This window comes from Salvelinus alpinus, chromosome 34 (assembly GCF_045679555.1).
Source record: "Salvelinus alpinus chromosome 34, SLU_Salpinus.1, whole genome shotgun sequence".
In the NCBI taxonomy this organism is placed as follows: domain Eukaryota; kingdom Metazoa; phylum Chordata; class Actinopteri; order Salmoniformes; family Salmonidae; genus Salvelinus; species Salvelinus alpinus.
In genome coordinates, this window is record NC_092119.1 from 25,528,961 (window position 1) to 25,546,109 (window position 17,149).

At 42.5% G+C, this 17,149-nt stretch overlaps 1 protein-coding gene across 2 annotated transcripts in view; it reads right to left on the reverse strand.

Annotated features, from left to right (window-relative positions):
• Nucleotides 1–3,736: 3,736 nt before the first annotated feature.
• LOC139563639 (estrogen receptor beta-like) overlaps nt 3,737–17,149 on the reverse strand; it is a 34,540-nt gene continuing 21,127 nt past the window's right edge. The window contains exons 3-6 of one of the 2 annotated variants that reach the window (XM_071382480.1): nt 14,604–14,737; nt 4,977–5,160; nt 4,544–4,785; nt 3,737–4,424 (exon numbers count right to left, since the gene is read on the reverse strand). In XM_071382480.1, the coding sequence (XP_071238581.1) occupies nt 4,324–4,424; nt 4,544–4,785; nt 4,977–5,160; nt 14,604–14,737 (661 nt within the window). In that variant the 3' untranslated portion in view covers nt 3,737–4,323. Of the gene's footprint in view, nt 4,425–4,521; nt 4,786–4,976; nt 5,161–14,603; nt 14,738–17,149 lie in introns of both variants that reach the window. The other variant, XM_071382481.1, reaches the window with a different exon arrangement.

Consider the following 17,149-nt stretch of genomic DNA (forward strand, 5'->3'; position numbering starts at 1 on the left):
CTTGGTTGAAAAAACATACTTTACGATGATATTATCACATGTATTAAATAAAATCAGAGCCGGAGATATTAGCCGTGTATACCGAACGCTTTTCAGAAGGCAATCTGGGGTTCCTTCTCGCGCCTTCGAAGACAATGAAATTTCCAGACCTGTCACTCCAAAAGCTCTTGTTCGACCTCAGATCAAGCTAGACACCCCATTTCACCTCCCACTGCCTGTTGACATCTAGTGGAAGGCGTATGAAGTGCATGTATATCGATAGATATAAGCCAGTTGAATAGGCAGGCCCTGGAACAGAGCCTCGATTTCAGATTTTTCACTTCCTGTCTGGAAGTTTGCTGCAAAATGAGTTCTGTTTTACTCACAGATATAATTCAAACAGTTTTAGAAACTTGAGAGTGTTTTCTATCCAATAGTAATAATAATATGCATATTGTACGATACACGGCGAACAAAGACATTTACACGTAAATACCTTCATGATTTCTTACTCCAAACGGGCGGCGGTTCGTGTGCAAAATATATCATTACTGCGAGAGTAGTTCTAAATGTGCCAAAGTGTTATGTCTCTGTTCCTCTCTCTTTCTCTCTCTCGCCCTCTCCATGTCTTTGTAAAAAGCCACCATACTGTGTCAGTCCGCTAGGGACCTGTTTTACTGTATTAAGTATGTATGATTATCCTGTGTTACCATTTAGTTAGCTAGTAAATAAATAATTAAACCAATTTGTGTAGTACTGAATCATAAGTAAGGCTGGGTTTTTTGCAGATTCAGGATGTTACGACTGTTGAGAATGATGATATGATACGAGGTTATGATTAATACGTTGACTGTTTTATTGATGTGATAGGTAAAGACTTTCTAGAGTTTAATTCAGGAGATGGTAACTTTAATCTTGTCAATAGGGGGGCGCTATTTTCACTTTGGAAAAAATCGTGCCCAAATTAAACTGCCTCGTACTCTATTCTAGATCATACAATATGCATATTATTATTGGATAGAAAACACTCAAGTTTCTAAAACTGTTTGAATTATATCTGTGAGTAAAACAGAACTCATTTTGCAGCAAACTTCCATACAGGAAGTGAAAAATCTGAAAACGAGGCTCTGTTCCAGGGCCTGCCTATTCAACTGGCTTATATTTATCGATATACATGCACTTCATACGCCTTCCACTAGATGTCAACAGGCAGTGGAAGGTGGAATGGGGTGTCTAGCTTGATCTGAGGTCGAACAAGAGCTTTTGGAGTGGCAGGTCAGGAATTTCCTTTCTCTACCTAGGCGCGCGAAGCACCTCCATATTGTCTTCTGATAAGCGTTCGGTATACACGGCTAATATCTCCGGCTCTGATTTTATTTGATACATGTGATAACTTCGTAAAGTATGTTTTTTCAACCGAGTTTTATCAGATTATTCAACGTATATTGGGACTTTGAGTTTTCCGTTCTTTGCGTCGAGAGAAACTGGGAACGTCATCAACATTGGCTAGCATTGTGACGCGAATTCGACAGGAGAAAAGGACATTCTAAAACCAAACAACGATTTATTCTGGAAATAGGACTCCTTGTACAAGATTCTGATGAAAGCTCAGCAAAAGTAAGAACAATTTATGTTATTTCATATTTCTGTGGAAAATGTTATTTCTATTCTCCGCCGTTTTGGCGGGCGCTGTCTCGCAATAACTCAAGCTGTTTGTTATGGTAAAGTTATTTTTAAAAATCTAACACGGCGGTTGCATTAAGAACCAGTGTATCTTTCATTTGCCATACAACAAGTATTTTTTAGTAAAGTTTATGATGAGTTCTTTGGTCAGATTAGGTGAGTGTCCAAAATAGCTCCTGACATTCTGGGGAAATGTTGCTACATTTTCACAATGTATAACCACGGTTTGCAGCTCTAAATATGCACATTTTCGAACAAAACATAAGTGTATTGTATAACCTGATGTTATAAGACTGTCATCTGATGAAGTTGTTCAAGGTTAGTGATTAATTTTATATCTTTTGCTGGTTTTTGCGAATGCTATCTATGCGGTGAATAAATGTGGTTGTGTGTTTGGCTATTGTGGTAAGCTAATATAATGCTATATTGTGTTTTCGCTGTAAAACACTTAAAAAATCGGAAATATTGGCTGGATTCACAAGATGCTTATCTTTCATTTGCTGTACACCATGTATTTTTCATAAATGTTTTATGATGAGTATTTAGGTATTTCGCGTTGCTCTCTGTAATTATTCTGGCTGCTTTGTTGATATTTTTGATGGTTGCTGCAATGTAAAACTATGATTTATACCTCAAATATGCACATTTCCGAACAAAACATAAATTTATTGTATAACATGTTATAAGACTGTCATCTGATGAAGTTGTTTCTTGGTTAGTGACTAATTATATCTCTATTTGGTCGGTTTTGTGATAGCTACCTATACGGTAGAAACATGGTGAAAATATGCGGTTTTAGTCTTTGGCTATTGTGGTTAGCTAATAGAAATACATAGTGTTTTCGCTGTAAAACATTTAAAAAATCTGAAATGATGGCTGGATTCACAAGATGTTTATCTTTCATTTGCTGTATAGGACTTGTGATTTCACGAAAATTATATTATATGATATCCCTGTCCCGTTATGCTAGGCTATGCTAGTTAGCTTTTTTGATGAGGATGCTCCCGGATCCGGGATGGATATTAAGTAAAGGTTTTAAACAACTGCTCTCGTACTGCCCCAAATTCCTAATGAGTTAATTGTTCATATAATCGGGTAATAATTAAACATAGTTAGTTGATTAGATAAATGTGAAACGGGGTTTCAAGAAACTAGGCGTATACCTTCACAGAAGAGCCATTTTAATGTAGCTGATAATATTATTCGTATCCCACAGCTGTTTGATTCGCTAGTTAGAGCCTAATGTTAGCTAGCTAACATTGAACCTGGATGGTTAGCTCCCAGCATATTAATGCAGGGTAGTAATGACATGATTTGGCACTATGCATATTGTTGTTTAACTAGCTAACATTAGCTGGCTGACTCGTTAGTTAACGTTACGTGGTGTGTGATCTTACACCCTGTTTACCTCGCTAGGTTCATTGTGTACCTAGCTAGCTAGCAACATGTCTTAAGCTAAAGTGTATAACACGCGTTGAATATGGCCGGTGTCAATAAACGTCTGCAAAATAGCGTACTGAAATTGTTGCCAGCAGAGCTGGTTAGGCTGCTTTCATGTTATCCATAGGTAAACAAATCATCGTCCAGAGCGTCGAGTGTGCACTCTGAACGCTCCGAGGGCGAAACGAGATGGGTGGGTCTAAAGCTTAAGAGGGTGTGAACGATACTGAATGGGTGTAGATAAAGAAAAGCTCCTCACTAGATACCAAAACATTCAAAGGCCATTTTCTCAAAAGTGAGTTTACAAGTTTATCAACTTTTAAAGCAGAATTACTTCCACATTGTTCCTCAACAATGCAGTCTATGATATACCATTTTGTAGCTCTGAGTTTCTACTTTTATCCACTGTAAAAAACACAATTTCAAATTTTGCTACATAAGACCGAATCCAGGTTGTGAGTCACAAATAACAGTCATCAAATTAATGAAAGAAAAGTCACGACAATAGTCAAGATGGAACTGATCAGCGAACAGTGTAAAACAATTAATTTACACTGATCCATTATTAGTGTAAATAGTCAAGTCACTCTGTACTGCTCAGTAGTACAATAGAACAAAGAGAAAACAAGGTGTGTACAGTTAGATGTATTTTTTAATGCTTCTTTATGGATGATGAATAGTTTGAAGTCATTTTTACTTAACAATTAACATTGTTTTCCATGATCTGTGCTCATGTCAATATAACTACATTCACATTTTACAGCTGCTTTTATTAAGATGTTTGGTTGAAATTCCATTGGGTCTAAAATGTCTCTATGACAATCTCTGGATGTGGGTTTTCTATAAATACAAACATGGCTTTGACATTGAACATCAGATAAACAGCACAAGCACCAAATCATTACAGGAGGGACAGAGCATGATCAAGATGCATAAGTACACTTACCAACTACATATTTATAAGGAAATCACACAAAAAATACATTAATCAAAAATACGTCAATTCACTGTTACAAATCATATTTTTTCCATAGACCCAAAAATCTGAAAATGATAAAACTGACATTTACTTCACAATGACACGTTCTGCAGTTTTTGTCAGTCTATTGAGAATGATGTCCACTGTCCCAGAGAGTGGACTTCGGTCAGATCCATCACTTGTCCTAGTGCTAGTCTGGCCTCTCGTTCAGTCCAGTCACCCCTGTAGGGTGCTTTACAGTCTCAGGAAGTCTCCACCCATGTCCCACGCTGTATTCTGTCACTATCCCTCTCACTGAGGTATACATCTACCCTCAGCTGGCCAGCACCCTGGGTGGATGTACCTGGAGAAGGAGAACACATTGGATTATGATTCATGGAGTATTGGTAAATATACATTCTACGTCTTCAGTGGCTTACCCAACTTCATGAGTTACTTACTGCTCTCAAGCGTTTGGCTTACTGCTCTCAAGTGTTTGGGATGGTGGCTGTAGGGAATGTGGCTGGAACTGGGGGTCCACAGCAGAGGCTGGAACCTGGGTAGTTGCAGGGGCTTGGGCTGCTGGGAGCACGGTGAGGTCGTGATTAGAGGGGTCATGAGGTGCGGACATACGGCTTCCGTGGGTGAGCATTTCCAAGAGCAGGTCGGAGACCTGCACAATATTATTATTCTTCATGTCGGAGAGGTGCTTCATGCCTTTGCCACTAATGAGACAGTGGAGAGGAGGAGCATGGAAATGTAGTTTTGACAAACAACTAAAAACATACAAGTGTGCCACTTTGATCCAAAAAAGTGTTGATGAATGTCTGAACAGATAGTAACTAAGTAGACTCTTAAGGCAGGCTCTTTTTGCTGCTAGTGATACATAGCTGTAACTGGTGTAGCTGTAGTCTACCTGACGTGGCGGATGTCTGAGAGCAACATGAGGAGATGGGCCAGGCGGGCTGACTGCAGCTGGAAGGACAGGTCTTGTTTGGAGATGGCCCACACCAGGGCATCTGTCACTGAGTCCAACAGAAGCTGCAGCTTCCCCCTGCTCTCCAGATCCTCTGCCATCTCCGGAGAGGTAGAGCATATGTCTACAGGTGGACACAAACATAGACCACATGTAAACTGACTTTTCATTTAGGGGGGAATTCCGACCCGAGTTAAGTGTATGTAAATGGAACATAATTCCCTTTTTATGCACTTTTCTCTCTATGCGTATTTAGACCTTGAACTTAAGCATGAGTTTACAAAACATGCCAAGAGTGTGCAAAGCTGTCATCAAGGCAAAGGGTAGCTACTTTGAAGAATCTCAAATATAAAATATAACACTTTTTTGGTTAATACATGATTCCATATGTGTTATTTCATCGTTTTGAGGTCTTCACTATTATTCTACAATGTAGAAAATAGAAAATAAAGAAAAACCCATGAATGAGTAGGTGTGTCCAAACTTTTGACTGGTACTGTATATATAGCCTTGTTGATTTGATGATGTTTAAGTTGAAATAGTGATGGAATAGCGATGTTCCTGTTGTCTTTGTGCTGACTTGCCGTAACTCTGTGGTGGAAATCAGTAGTTGTTAACCTGTTTGGGATAGGGGGCAGCATTTTCACGTTCGGAAGAAAAGCGTGCTCAGAGTAAACTTCCTGCTACTCAGGCCCAGAAGCTAATATATGCATATTATTAGTAGATTTGGATAGAACACTCTGAAGTTTCTAAAACTGTTTGAATGATGTCTGTGAGTATAACAGAACTCATATGAAAACCTGAACAATCCAACCAGGAAGTGGGAAATCTGAGGTTTGTAGTTTTTCAACTCATTGCCTTTCTAATATACAGTGTCTATGGGGTCATATTGGACTTCCAACGGCTTCCACTAGATGTCATCAGTCTTTAGAACCTTGTTTGAGGCTTTTACTGTGAAGGAGGAGAGAATGAGAGCCGTTTCAACCAGATGTCTGGCAGAGTGCCATGAGCTGGTCACGCGCGTGGCTGTGAGAGCGACCTGCATTGCATTTCTAAAGACAAAGGAATTCTCCGGTTGAAACATTATTGAAGATTTATGTTAACATCCTAAAGATTGATTCTATACATCGTTTGACATGTTTCTACGAACTTATATAACTGTTTGGACTTTGTCTGAACTTTTGCCTGGACTTGCCCGCGCCTCGAGAGTTTGGATTTGTGACCTAAACGCGCGAACAAAAAGGAGGTATTTGGACATAAATGATGGACTTTATCGAACAAATCAAACATTTATTGTGGAACTGGGATTCCTGGGAGTGCATTCTGATGAAGATCATCAAAGGTAAGTGAATATTTATAATGCTATTTCTGACTTCTGTTGACTCCACAACATGGCGGGTACCTGTATGGCTTGTTTTTGTGTCTGAGCGCTGTACTCAGATTATTGCATGGTGTGCTTTTTCCGTAAAGTTTCTTTGAAATCTGACACAGCGGTTGCATTAAGGAGAAGTATATCTTTAATTCTGTGCATAACACTTGTCTTTTTTATCAAAGTTTATGATGAGTATTTCTGTAAATTGATGTGGCTCTGAAAACTCGCCGGATGTTTTCGAGGCACAACATTACTGACCATAACGCGCCAATGTAAACTGAGATTTTTGGATATAAATATGAACTTTATCGAACAAAACATAAGTATATTGTGTAACATGAAGTCATCTGATGAAGATGATCAAAGGTTAGTGATTCATTTTATCTACATTTCTGCTTTTTGTGACTTCTCTTTTTGGCTGGAAAATAGCTGCTAGCGGAACACCTAGCCGTAAGAAGTTTTAAGGCACATGAAAGTTCACATGTTCCAGAAGGCATTTCTGCCAAAAAAACATTTTATTTAAAACATTGCGTTCAAATGGCTCTCCTGTGAAGTAGTGACCCGCGACATATGCCTAGTTTCCTGAAACAGGTCACAAATCTGACGGTCAGTAGCGGTATGTGGGTAAAATCACTGAGGAAGCCACGCCAAGCCAGTAAAAAAATGCATATTACAACCTATGTTGTGATAATTGCGTTGTTTGCTCTATAACCCATTCGTTCATACGCCACATATACAATAAGGCCGTGATAACAAAAAGACAACAGTCACACATACCAAACAAATTTCTCTACACATACATTTGTTTCATCACAAAACTGAGCATCATCTGTCTGGTGATGTCCACAAAGCAAATATTGCATACAAACAGTTATCTCCTGCAGCATGGCCAAGCAAGTTAATGAACTTCATATTTAATGTTTGTTAACAAACTTAACTTTCTGTGATGTTATTGTGTGATAATATTTGTGTATTATCTTTTATTTTCCTCAAATGTTACAAAATGTTTCTAAAATAAATGTTTATGTTTCTTTATACTCTAATTTTGCTTTCTGTGGGGGGTAGAATTACGTCAGGCAAGAAAGAAAATCGTCTTGCCGACCCCCCCCTTCTAATTTCCTTAATTTTTTGGCTAGAGTCAAATACTTTCTGTGGGACACATCAGAGTCAAATACTTTCTATAGAACAAACTTCACGTCAGGATAGGCAACGGAAATTAATAATTAATGTATGTGTGTTATATTAAGCATAGAGGAGGGAGTAAAATGTAGGCAAGCAATAAACATTTCAGAACAACGACGAGTCAAATAAGACATGCGAGAGATGACGAAGATGTGTAGACAAAGAAGAGCTCTCCAATATGTTTACCAAAACATTCAAAGGCCATTTTCTCAAAAGTGAGTTTTTACAAGTTTATCAACTTTCAAAGCAGAATTACTTTCCCATTGTTCCTCAACTGTAGTGTATGACATACAATTGTACAGCTCTGAGTCTCTACTTTTATCCAATGTAAAAAACAATTTCAAATGTTGCTACATAAGACCGATTTGAGCCGGTCGGTCACATATACTCAAATAAAGTACATTTATAACTGTCACGGGTTTTAGTGTTCGTTTCCTTACATTTTGATTCATTCCATTGCATCGTTAGTTTACCTTCCTTTCCTGTCACGTCCGTGTGGTTGTTCCCGAGGATCGCTAGCAATATTGGATCATATTAGGCTAACGTAGTACAAGTTGTGCAGTAATTTAAAGTTGCTGCTACCATCTCTTATGACCGAAAAGCGCTTCTGGACTTCAAAACAGTGTTTACTCATCTCGAAATTGACAGAGATTTTTTTTTAATGAGTCCGAAGCGAAGGATATACTGCTTTCCGGAGACCAGCCCCAAATCCCCGTAATTTGTGTGAAGAAAAGGCAGAGATACAGAGGGAGAAGGTCGGGGTGGCTTGTGAAGAATCGGAGGCTAGTCAGTAAATTGCCAATACCATCAGTTCTATTGGCTAACGTGTAATCACTGGAAAACAAACTCTATGATCTACGGTCGAGACTATCCTACCAACAGGACATTAAAAACTGTAATATCTTATGTTTCACCGAGTCGTGGCTTAAACCTATATTCATTAAATCCGAATATCGAAATTGTTCTTGCGTGGATTCCTCGACGCGGTTAGCTTTTAACAGCTAGGGCCGCTATTTCTTGTCCCGGAATCCCGCTTAACAAACAGGTGTAAACCTGCTTGACAGGGACGCTAAGCTGCTAGCCATCAAGCTAACAAAGTCTTGCAATGGAACCCTCTTTGTCTGGAGAAATAAATGAACGGTTCAAGCACTGTAGAAGCTAAATCTACTATGCTTTGTTTCGGGACAAACAAGATCACTCCAATGCGGCAATGGTCTACTTGCCGAGAATTATAGGCTTAAGGTGGCTTCCTTGATCACGCAGGTCTTCAGCCTACGTAAGAAACTGGGGAAAACAGAGTGGAATGTTTACATTTTCTATGCTGGTGGCTGGACGGCATTCACGCTTGTTGGATGTATCTCCGCCTTGTCGTTTGTCGTTATCCGACTTGCCGGTGTTGCCCGGAGCTCCCCCGTCTGATAGCAGAGTCGAAGGAGCCCGGCAATCAACGATGATCGCATAACACGAGTCATGGAAGCCGAAGACTGCGGACTCCCGAAAAGCAGTCTATACTCCCAACGAGAGCAGATACAAACAACAAAGTTTCGCCGTCCTGGAGCCTGATCTTCCTGCACCTTCGTCGCTGGGGGTATCTGCGACCGCAGTGCCTAATACTACGATTTCAAAGTCAATGTTGGCAACCTTCCGTCCCTGGTCTGGATCGAGCAGGGCTTCTCCATCTGTCGAACGCCTGCACCAAGCGTCGGGAGCAACGGCCTCAAGTTATCCTGCCTCTTGCCCGTCCATAAAAGGTTCTCCGAATTCTGTGAAGCATGGGAGTCGGCGGATTTCCTCATCCTTCTCGCCAGCCGTGATTTTGGGCAGCTCCATGGTAATAAATATGACTGTTGCTGGTGCAAAAACAATGTCCTACAACAATGGCCATTATGCTGCGTCTGGGGGCTGTTCTACGCACGACGCAACACGGCGTGCCGGGATGCAGGCCTTGGCTGTGGTGTGTAGGCAATGTACCACAAACCCCTGAGGTGCCTTATTGCTATTGAGGCTGGTTGTCGGCGTAGTTAGAGCGGTAAATATTAGTGCTTTGTCGTGCCCGTGGTGTACAATCTGATGTACCACGCCTCTCAGCCGTCAGCGTTCAGGGCTCGAGCGACCCGGTTTATTATTCTATATAAGCTATTTACACTACCTTTTATATTCTTGATCCTAATGATATAGGCCTAGGTGTAAAACAGCTGAGGTGATAGAGCAATGACCCTGGAATAAAAACAAAAAGTGTGTGGGTCGTTCTGGATTGTCAGTACTGCATGTATTCTTGGCTATCGTGCCATGGCTGTGTCAGGGTCGATTGTAAGTCAAACTTAAGTGTGACTTCATGGGTAGTGTGATGCCTAAAACTCACTTTTAGTTGCAGTCATTAGCGGCCGTTAGAATCTATGTTCCTTTTTCCTTCATCCCTTTTTTTGTCAGAATAAAACAGGATATAATGAGGACTACATGAAATATGTCTTGTATGTAATGGACATAAACAACTGGTTACAATAGTAATAAATTTTTACCTGGCTAAAAGAGAAAGAATATAATACAGTATATTTTGTTTACAGGAAACTCACTATTATTTGTGCTCCTTTACAGGAAACTCACTCTAGTAATTATGCTGCAATAGTTTGTGTCGGGGGCTAGGGTCAGTCTGTTATATCTGGAGTATTTCTCCTGTCTTATCTGGTGTCCTGTGTGAATTTTACTTCTCTAGGATAGGGGGCAGCATTTTCACTTTTGGATAAATAGCGTGCCCAATTTCAACTTCCTTCTACTCATCCCCAGAATATAAGATATGCATATTATTAGTAGTGGATTTTGATAGAAAACACTCTGAAGTTTCTAAAACTGTTTGAATCATGTCTGTGAGTATAACAGAACTTATGTAGCAGGCAAAACCCTGAGGACTAACCATTCAGATGTTGTTGTTTTTTAGGTCACTGTCTGTTCAATGAGATTTCATTGGGATATGAGATTTCTAAGGGACTTGTTTGCAGTTCCTACCACTTCCAATGGATGTCACCAGACTTTGGAAATTGGTTGAGGTTATTCCTTTATGCAATGAAGAAGTACGGCCATCTTGAATCAGTGTAAAGTTATGTGTACTGTTTGAGAGTTGCGCAAGACTAGAAAAGTAGCGTTAGTTTGTTGTCCTCCTGTATTGAAAACAGATTGTCCCGTCTTCAATTTGATCGATTATTAACGTTTAAAAATACCTAAAGTTGTATTACAAAAGTAGTTTGAAATGTTTTGGCAAAGTTTACACGTAACTTTTGAGACATTTTGTAGTGACGTTGCGCAAATTGGAAGCTGTTTTTTTCTGGATCAAACGCGCCAAATAAATGGACATTTTGGATATATATGGACGGAATTAATTGAACAAAAGGAACATTTGTGATGTTTATGGGACATATTGGAGTGCCAACAAAAGGAGCTCGTCAAAGGTAAGGCATGATTTATATTTTATTTCTGCGTTTTGTGTTGCGCCTGCAGGGTTGAAATATGCTACACTCTCTTTGTTTACTGTTGTGCTATCATCAGATAATAGCATCTTATGCTTTCGCCGAAAAGCCTTTTTGAAATCTGACATGTTGGCTGGATTCACAACGAGTGTAGCTTTAATTTGGTATCTTACATGTGTGATTTAATGAAAGTTTGATTTTTATAGAATTTTATTTGAATTTGGCGCTCTACATTTTCCCTGGCTCTACCTATCCCAGAGAGGTTAAGTATGCTCTCTCTAATTCTCTCTCTCTCACTTTTTCTCTTTCTTCCTTTCTCTCGGAGGACCTTAGCCCTAGGACCATGCATCAGAACTACCTGGCCTGATGAGTCCTTGCTGTCCCCAGTCCACCTGGTCGTGCTGCTGATCCAGTTTCAACTGTTCTGCCTGCGGCTATGGAACCCTGACCTGTTCACCGGACTAGCTACCTTGTCCCAGACCTGCTGTGTTCAACTCTCTAGAGACAGCAAGAGTGGTAGAGATACTCTGAATAATCGGCTATGAAAAGCCAACTGACATTTACTCCTGAGGTGCTGACCTGTTGCACCCTCTACAACCACTGTGATTATTATTATTTGACTCTGCTGGTCATCTATGAATTTTTGAACATCTTGGCCATGTTCTGTTATAATCTCCACCTGGCACAGCCAGAAGAGGACTGGCCCACCCCTCATAGCCTGGATCCTCTCTAGGTTTCTTCCTAGGTTCCGGTCTATGAAGTTGTTCCTAGGCACCGTGCTTCTGCACCTGCATTGCTTGCTGTTTTGGGTTTTAGGCTGGGTTTCTGTACAGCACTTTGTCAGCTGATGTAAGAAGGGCTTTATAAATACATTTGATTGATTGATTGAACCTACACTCACATCCTTTGAACTGAACAACGCTAGCTAGCTAGCAAAAACAACCTCACATATACAGTGGGGAGAACAAGTATTTGATACACTGCCGATTTTGCAGGTTTTCCTACTTACAAAGCATGTAGAGGTCTGTAATTTTTATCATAGGTACACTTCAACTGTGAGAGACGGAATCTAAAACAAAAATCCAGAAAATCACATTGTATGATTTTTAAATAATTAATTTGCATTTTATTGCATGACATAAGTATTTGATCACCTACCAACCAGTAAGAATTCCGGCTCTCACAGACATGTTAGTTTTTCTTTAAGAAGCCCTCCTGTTCTCCACTCATTACCTGTATTAACTGCACCTGTTTGAACTCGTTACCTGTATAAAAGACACCTGTCCACACACTCAATCAAACAGATTCCAACCTCTCCACAATGGCCAAGACCAGAGAGCTGTGTAAGGACATCAGGGATAAAATTGTAGACCTGCACAAGGCTGGGATGGGCTACAGGACAATAGGCAAGCAGCTTGGTGAGAAGGAAACAACTGTTGGCGCAATTATTAGAAAATGGAAGAAGTTTAAGATGACGGTCAATCACCCTCGGTCTGGGGCTCCATGCAAGATTTCACCTCGTGGGGCATCAATGATCATGAAGAAGGTGAGGGATCAGCCCAGAACTACACGGCAGGACCTGGTCAATGACCTGAAGAGAGCTGGGACCACAGTCTCAAAGAAAACCATTAGTAACACACTACGCCGTCATGGATTAAAATCCTGCAGCGCACGCAAGGTCCCCCTGCTTAAGCCAGTGCATGTCCAGGCCTGTCTGAAGTTTGCCAATGACCATCTGGATGATCCAGAGGAGGAATGGGAGAAGGTCATGTGGTCTGATGAGACAAAAATAGAGCTTTTTGGTCTAACTCCACTCGCCGTGTTTGGAGGAAGAAGAAGTATGAGTACAACCCCAAGAACACCATCCCAACCGTGAAGCATGGAGGTGGAAACATCATTCTTTGGGGATGCTTTTCTGCAAAGGGGACAGGACGACTGCACCGTATTGAGGGGAGGATGGATGGGGCCATGTATCGCGAGATCTTGGCCAACAACCTCCTTCCCTCAGTAAGAGCATTGAAGATGGGTCGTGGCTGGGTCTTCCAGCATGACAACGACACGAAGCACACAGCCATGGCAACTAAGGAGTGGCTCCGTAAGAAGCATCTCAAGGTCCTGGAGTGGCCTAGCCAGTCTCCAGACCTGAACCCAATAGAAAATCTTTGGAGGGAGCTGAAACTCCGTATTGCCCAGCGACAGCCCCGAAACCTGAAGGATCTGGAGAAGATCTGTAGGGAGGAGTGGGCCAAAATCCCTGCTGCAGTGTGTGCAAACCTAGTCAAGAACTACAGGAAACGTATGATCTCTGTAATTGCAAACAAAGGTTTCTGTACCAAATATTAAGTTCTGCTTTTCTGATGTATCAAATACTTATGTCATGCAATAAAATGCAAATGAATTACTTAAAAATCATACAATGTGATTTTCTGGATTTTTGTTTTAGATTCCGTCTCTCATAGTTGAAGTGTACCTATGATAAAAATTACAGACCTCTACATGCTTTGTAAGTAGGAAAACCTGCAAAATCGGCAGTGTATCAAATACTTGTTCTCCCCACTGTAGGTAATATACTGCACCTCAAACAATTTGAGTTGGATTTCTAAGGAAATCTTGGTATAATTCAGAGGGAGAGCAATAGCTCTGCTTCCTGACCTTCATCAGAGGAAGGAACAGAAAATCATCTGATCGAATGCACCACATTCAGCTTAACAGACACAGCAACCCAGAGCAGACAGCCGATCAGAGATGAGGACTGTTTTACAACATTTTGGACAATAGTAGCTTTCAAATGAAAGCAAGGTTTGATCATTTTGTCATCCTTGGCCCTGCAACGCTGTCACAGAGAGGTTCACCCTGAAGGACAGATGAATGGACTTCATTTACAAGTAAAGTTAAGCCTAAATACTTTGCAATTTGCGGGTTAGGCTACTGTTGAATGAACATGAAACATAAAAATAGACAACATCCCTTTGATGCATTTGATTTATCAAGCTAGAATTTTGTTTTGATGAGACACTTTTAATCTTTTGAACTGCATTTTTCAGTCATTTCGATTGTTGATATGGACATTTCGTTAGAACTTTATTTATTATATGTGTGTGTATAATAATATTTCACATAATGTTATTATTATTATTATCATGTGTGTATGTGCATGATGCATGCGGTTCATTGGAAGAATTGTATATCCATTCTGAAAGGCTAAGGAGTTTGCATTGCAAACTACTCAAATTAAATGTGTGCTTATATTGGTATTTTAGTGCCACCTATTGGTTATACATTTTGTCGGATGATATGAAATATTCCACCATCGGAGGCTATTGCTTGTGTATCTTGGCTACAGTGGTACTGTATTTACATTTAGTGAAAAGTGTTTGTTAATTTCGGTTAATAGCCTATGTCACTGGATGTTGGAGCTATCTGTTGTATGGTGAACTCGGGCTTCATCAAGGTTCATTTGTGAGTAAATCTGGCTTTGATAATAGCCAGTGCCTACCCAGCCTCCGATCTCATCACATGTCACTGTAGAGAAGTACTGATCATTTGACTTACTGGAGTTGAGGAGGATCATGGCTTTCAGACAGACATACTCCTCTCTCTGGAGATTCAGCTCTCGAAACCTGGTGGTGGCTGCCAGTAGCATGTCAAATATAATCATGATGCCCTTCACACAGTTCCCCTCTTCCCTACAAGCACACAGTCACACACAGAGTGAAAGAGACATATTATGCATTATACATATTGTATAACACACACTCACAGACATGTACACTTGTGTAACAGTTCAGATATGTAAACTCAAAGATTGGCAAATAGATATAGCAGCACATGTGCACACCTACTATACTCAAAAGCCATGCACCTCCTTAGACAAGTATTACAGACACTCACATATAGACACACACTGTAACGGCAGTCGTAATCCTCCTCCTCGGACGAGGAGAGGCGAGACGGATCGGACCAATACGCAGAGTGGCTAGTTTCCATAGTGATTTAATAATTAACAAAACCAATATGCAATACAAAATAACTACCGTGACAGTCCTGTGTGGCGGAACACTGACACAAGAACAAACACCCACAAACACACACGTGAACCCCGGCTGCCTAAGTATGATTCTCAATCAGGGACAACGATTGACAGCTGCCTCTGATTGAGAATCATACCAGGCCGAACACAAAACCCCAACATAGAAATTAACACATAGACAACCCACCCCAACTCACGCCCTGACCAACTAAATAAATACAAGAAAAAGGAAAAAGAGGTCAGGAACGTGGCATAACCCCCCCCTTAAGGTGTGAACTCTGGGCGCACCAGCATAAAGTCTAGGGGAGGGTCTGGGTGGGCGTCTGTCCACGGTGGTGGCTCTGGCGCTGGTCGTGGTCCCCACCCCACCATAGTCAAACCCCGCTTCCTTGGCCTCCTCCCAATGACCACCCTCCATATAAACCCCATTGGATTAAGGGGCAGCTCCAGACTGAGGGGCAGCTCCGGACTGAGGGTCAGCTCCGGACTGAGGGGCAGCACCGGACTGAGGGGCAGCACCGGACTGAGGGGCAGCACCGGACTGAGGGGCAGCACCGGACTGAGGGGCGGATCCTGGCTGGCCGGCTCTGGCGGATCCTGGCTGGCCGGCTCTGGCGGATCCTGGCTGGCCGGCTCTGGCGGATCCTGGCTGGCCGGCTCTGGCGGATCCTGGCTGGCCGGCTCTGGCTGGTCCTGGCTGGGAGGCTCTGGCTGGTCCTGGCTGGGCGGCTCTGGCTGGTCCTGGCTGGGCGGCTCTGGCTGGTCCTGGCTGGACGGCTCTGGCTGGTCCTGGCTGGACGGCTCTGGACAGACGGACAGCGCTGGGCAGGCAGGCAGCTCAGACAGCGCTGGGCAGGCAGACAGTTCAGACAGCGCTGGGCAGGCAGGCAGCTCAGACAGCGCTGGGCAGGCAGGCAGCTCAGACAGCGCTGGGCAGGCAGGCAGTTCAGACAGCGCTGGGCAGGCAGACAGTTCAGACACTGGCTGCGCTGGAGAGGAGGAAGGCTCTGACAGCGCTGGACAGGTGGGAGCAACTGGAGAGAGAAGACGGAGAGACAGCCTGGTGCAGGGAGCTGCCACCGGAGGGCTGGTACGTGGAGGTGGCACCGGAAAAACCGGACCGTGAAGGAGGACACGCGCTCTTGAGCACCGAGCCTGCCCAACCTTACCAGGTTGAATGGTCCCCGTAGCCCTGCCAGTGCGGCGAGGTGGAATAGCCCGCACTGGGCTATGCTGGCGAACCGGGGACACCATTTGTAAGGCTGGTGCCATGTATGCCGGCCCGAGGAGACGCACTGGAGGCCAGATGCGTTGAGCCGGCTCCATGACATCCCGCTCGATGCCCAACCTAGCCCTACCAGTGCGGCGAGGTGGAATAGCCCGCACTGGGCTAAGCATGCGTACTGGGGACACCGTGCTCACCACCGCATAACACGCCCTCTCACTCCACGGTAAGCACGGGGAGTTGGCTCAGGTCTCCTACCCGGCTTTGCCACACTCTGTGTCCACTAGCTGTTTGAAGGCCGTCTTCCACTCGTCTCCTTTGCGTATCCGAACTAGATGGTAGGCATTCCGAAGGTCCAACTTGGAAAAGATGGTTGTCCCCTGGAGAGGTTCAAAAACCGAGGAGAGGAGTGGTAGAGGGTAGCGATTCTTCACCGTGATGTCATTGAGGCCCCGGTAGTCGATACATGGACGCATGGTCTTGTCCTCTTTACCCACAAAGAAGAACCCTGCGCCGGCAGGGGAAGCAAAAGTATGAATGCTCCCAGCAGCCAGAAAGTCCTCAATGTACTCCTCCATGGCCTTGGGCCAGACAGGGTATATAGCCACCCATTTTTTATTTTTTTTTTCACCTTTATTTAACCAGGTAGGCTAGTTGAGAACAAGTTCTCATTTGCAACTGCGACCTGGCCAAGATAAAGCATAGCAGTGTGAACAGACAACACAGAGTTACACATGGAGTAAACAATAAACAAGTCAATAACATGGTAGAAAAAAAAAGAGAATCTATATACAATGTGTGCAAAAGGCATGAGGTAGGCAATAAATCGAATAATTACAATTT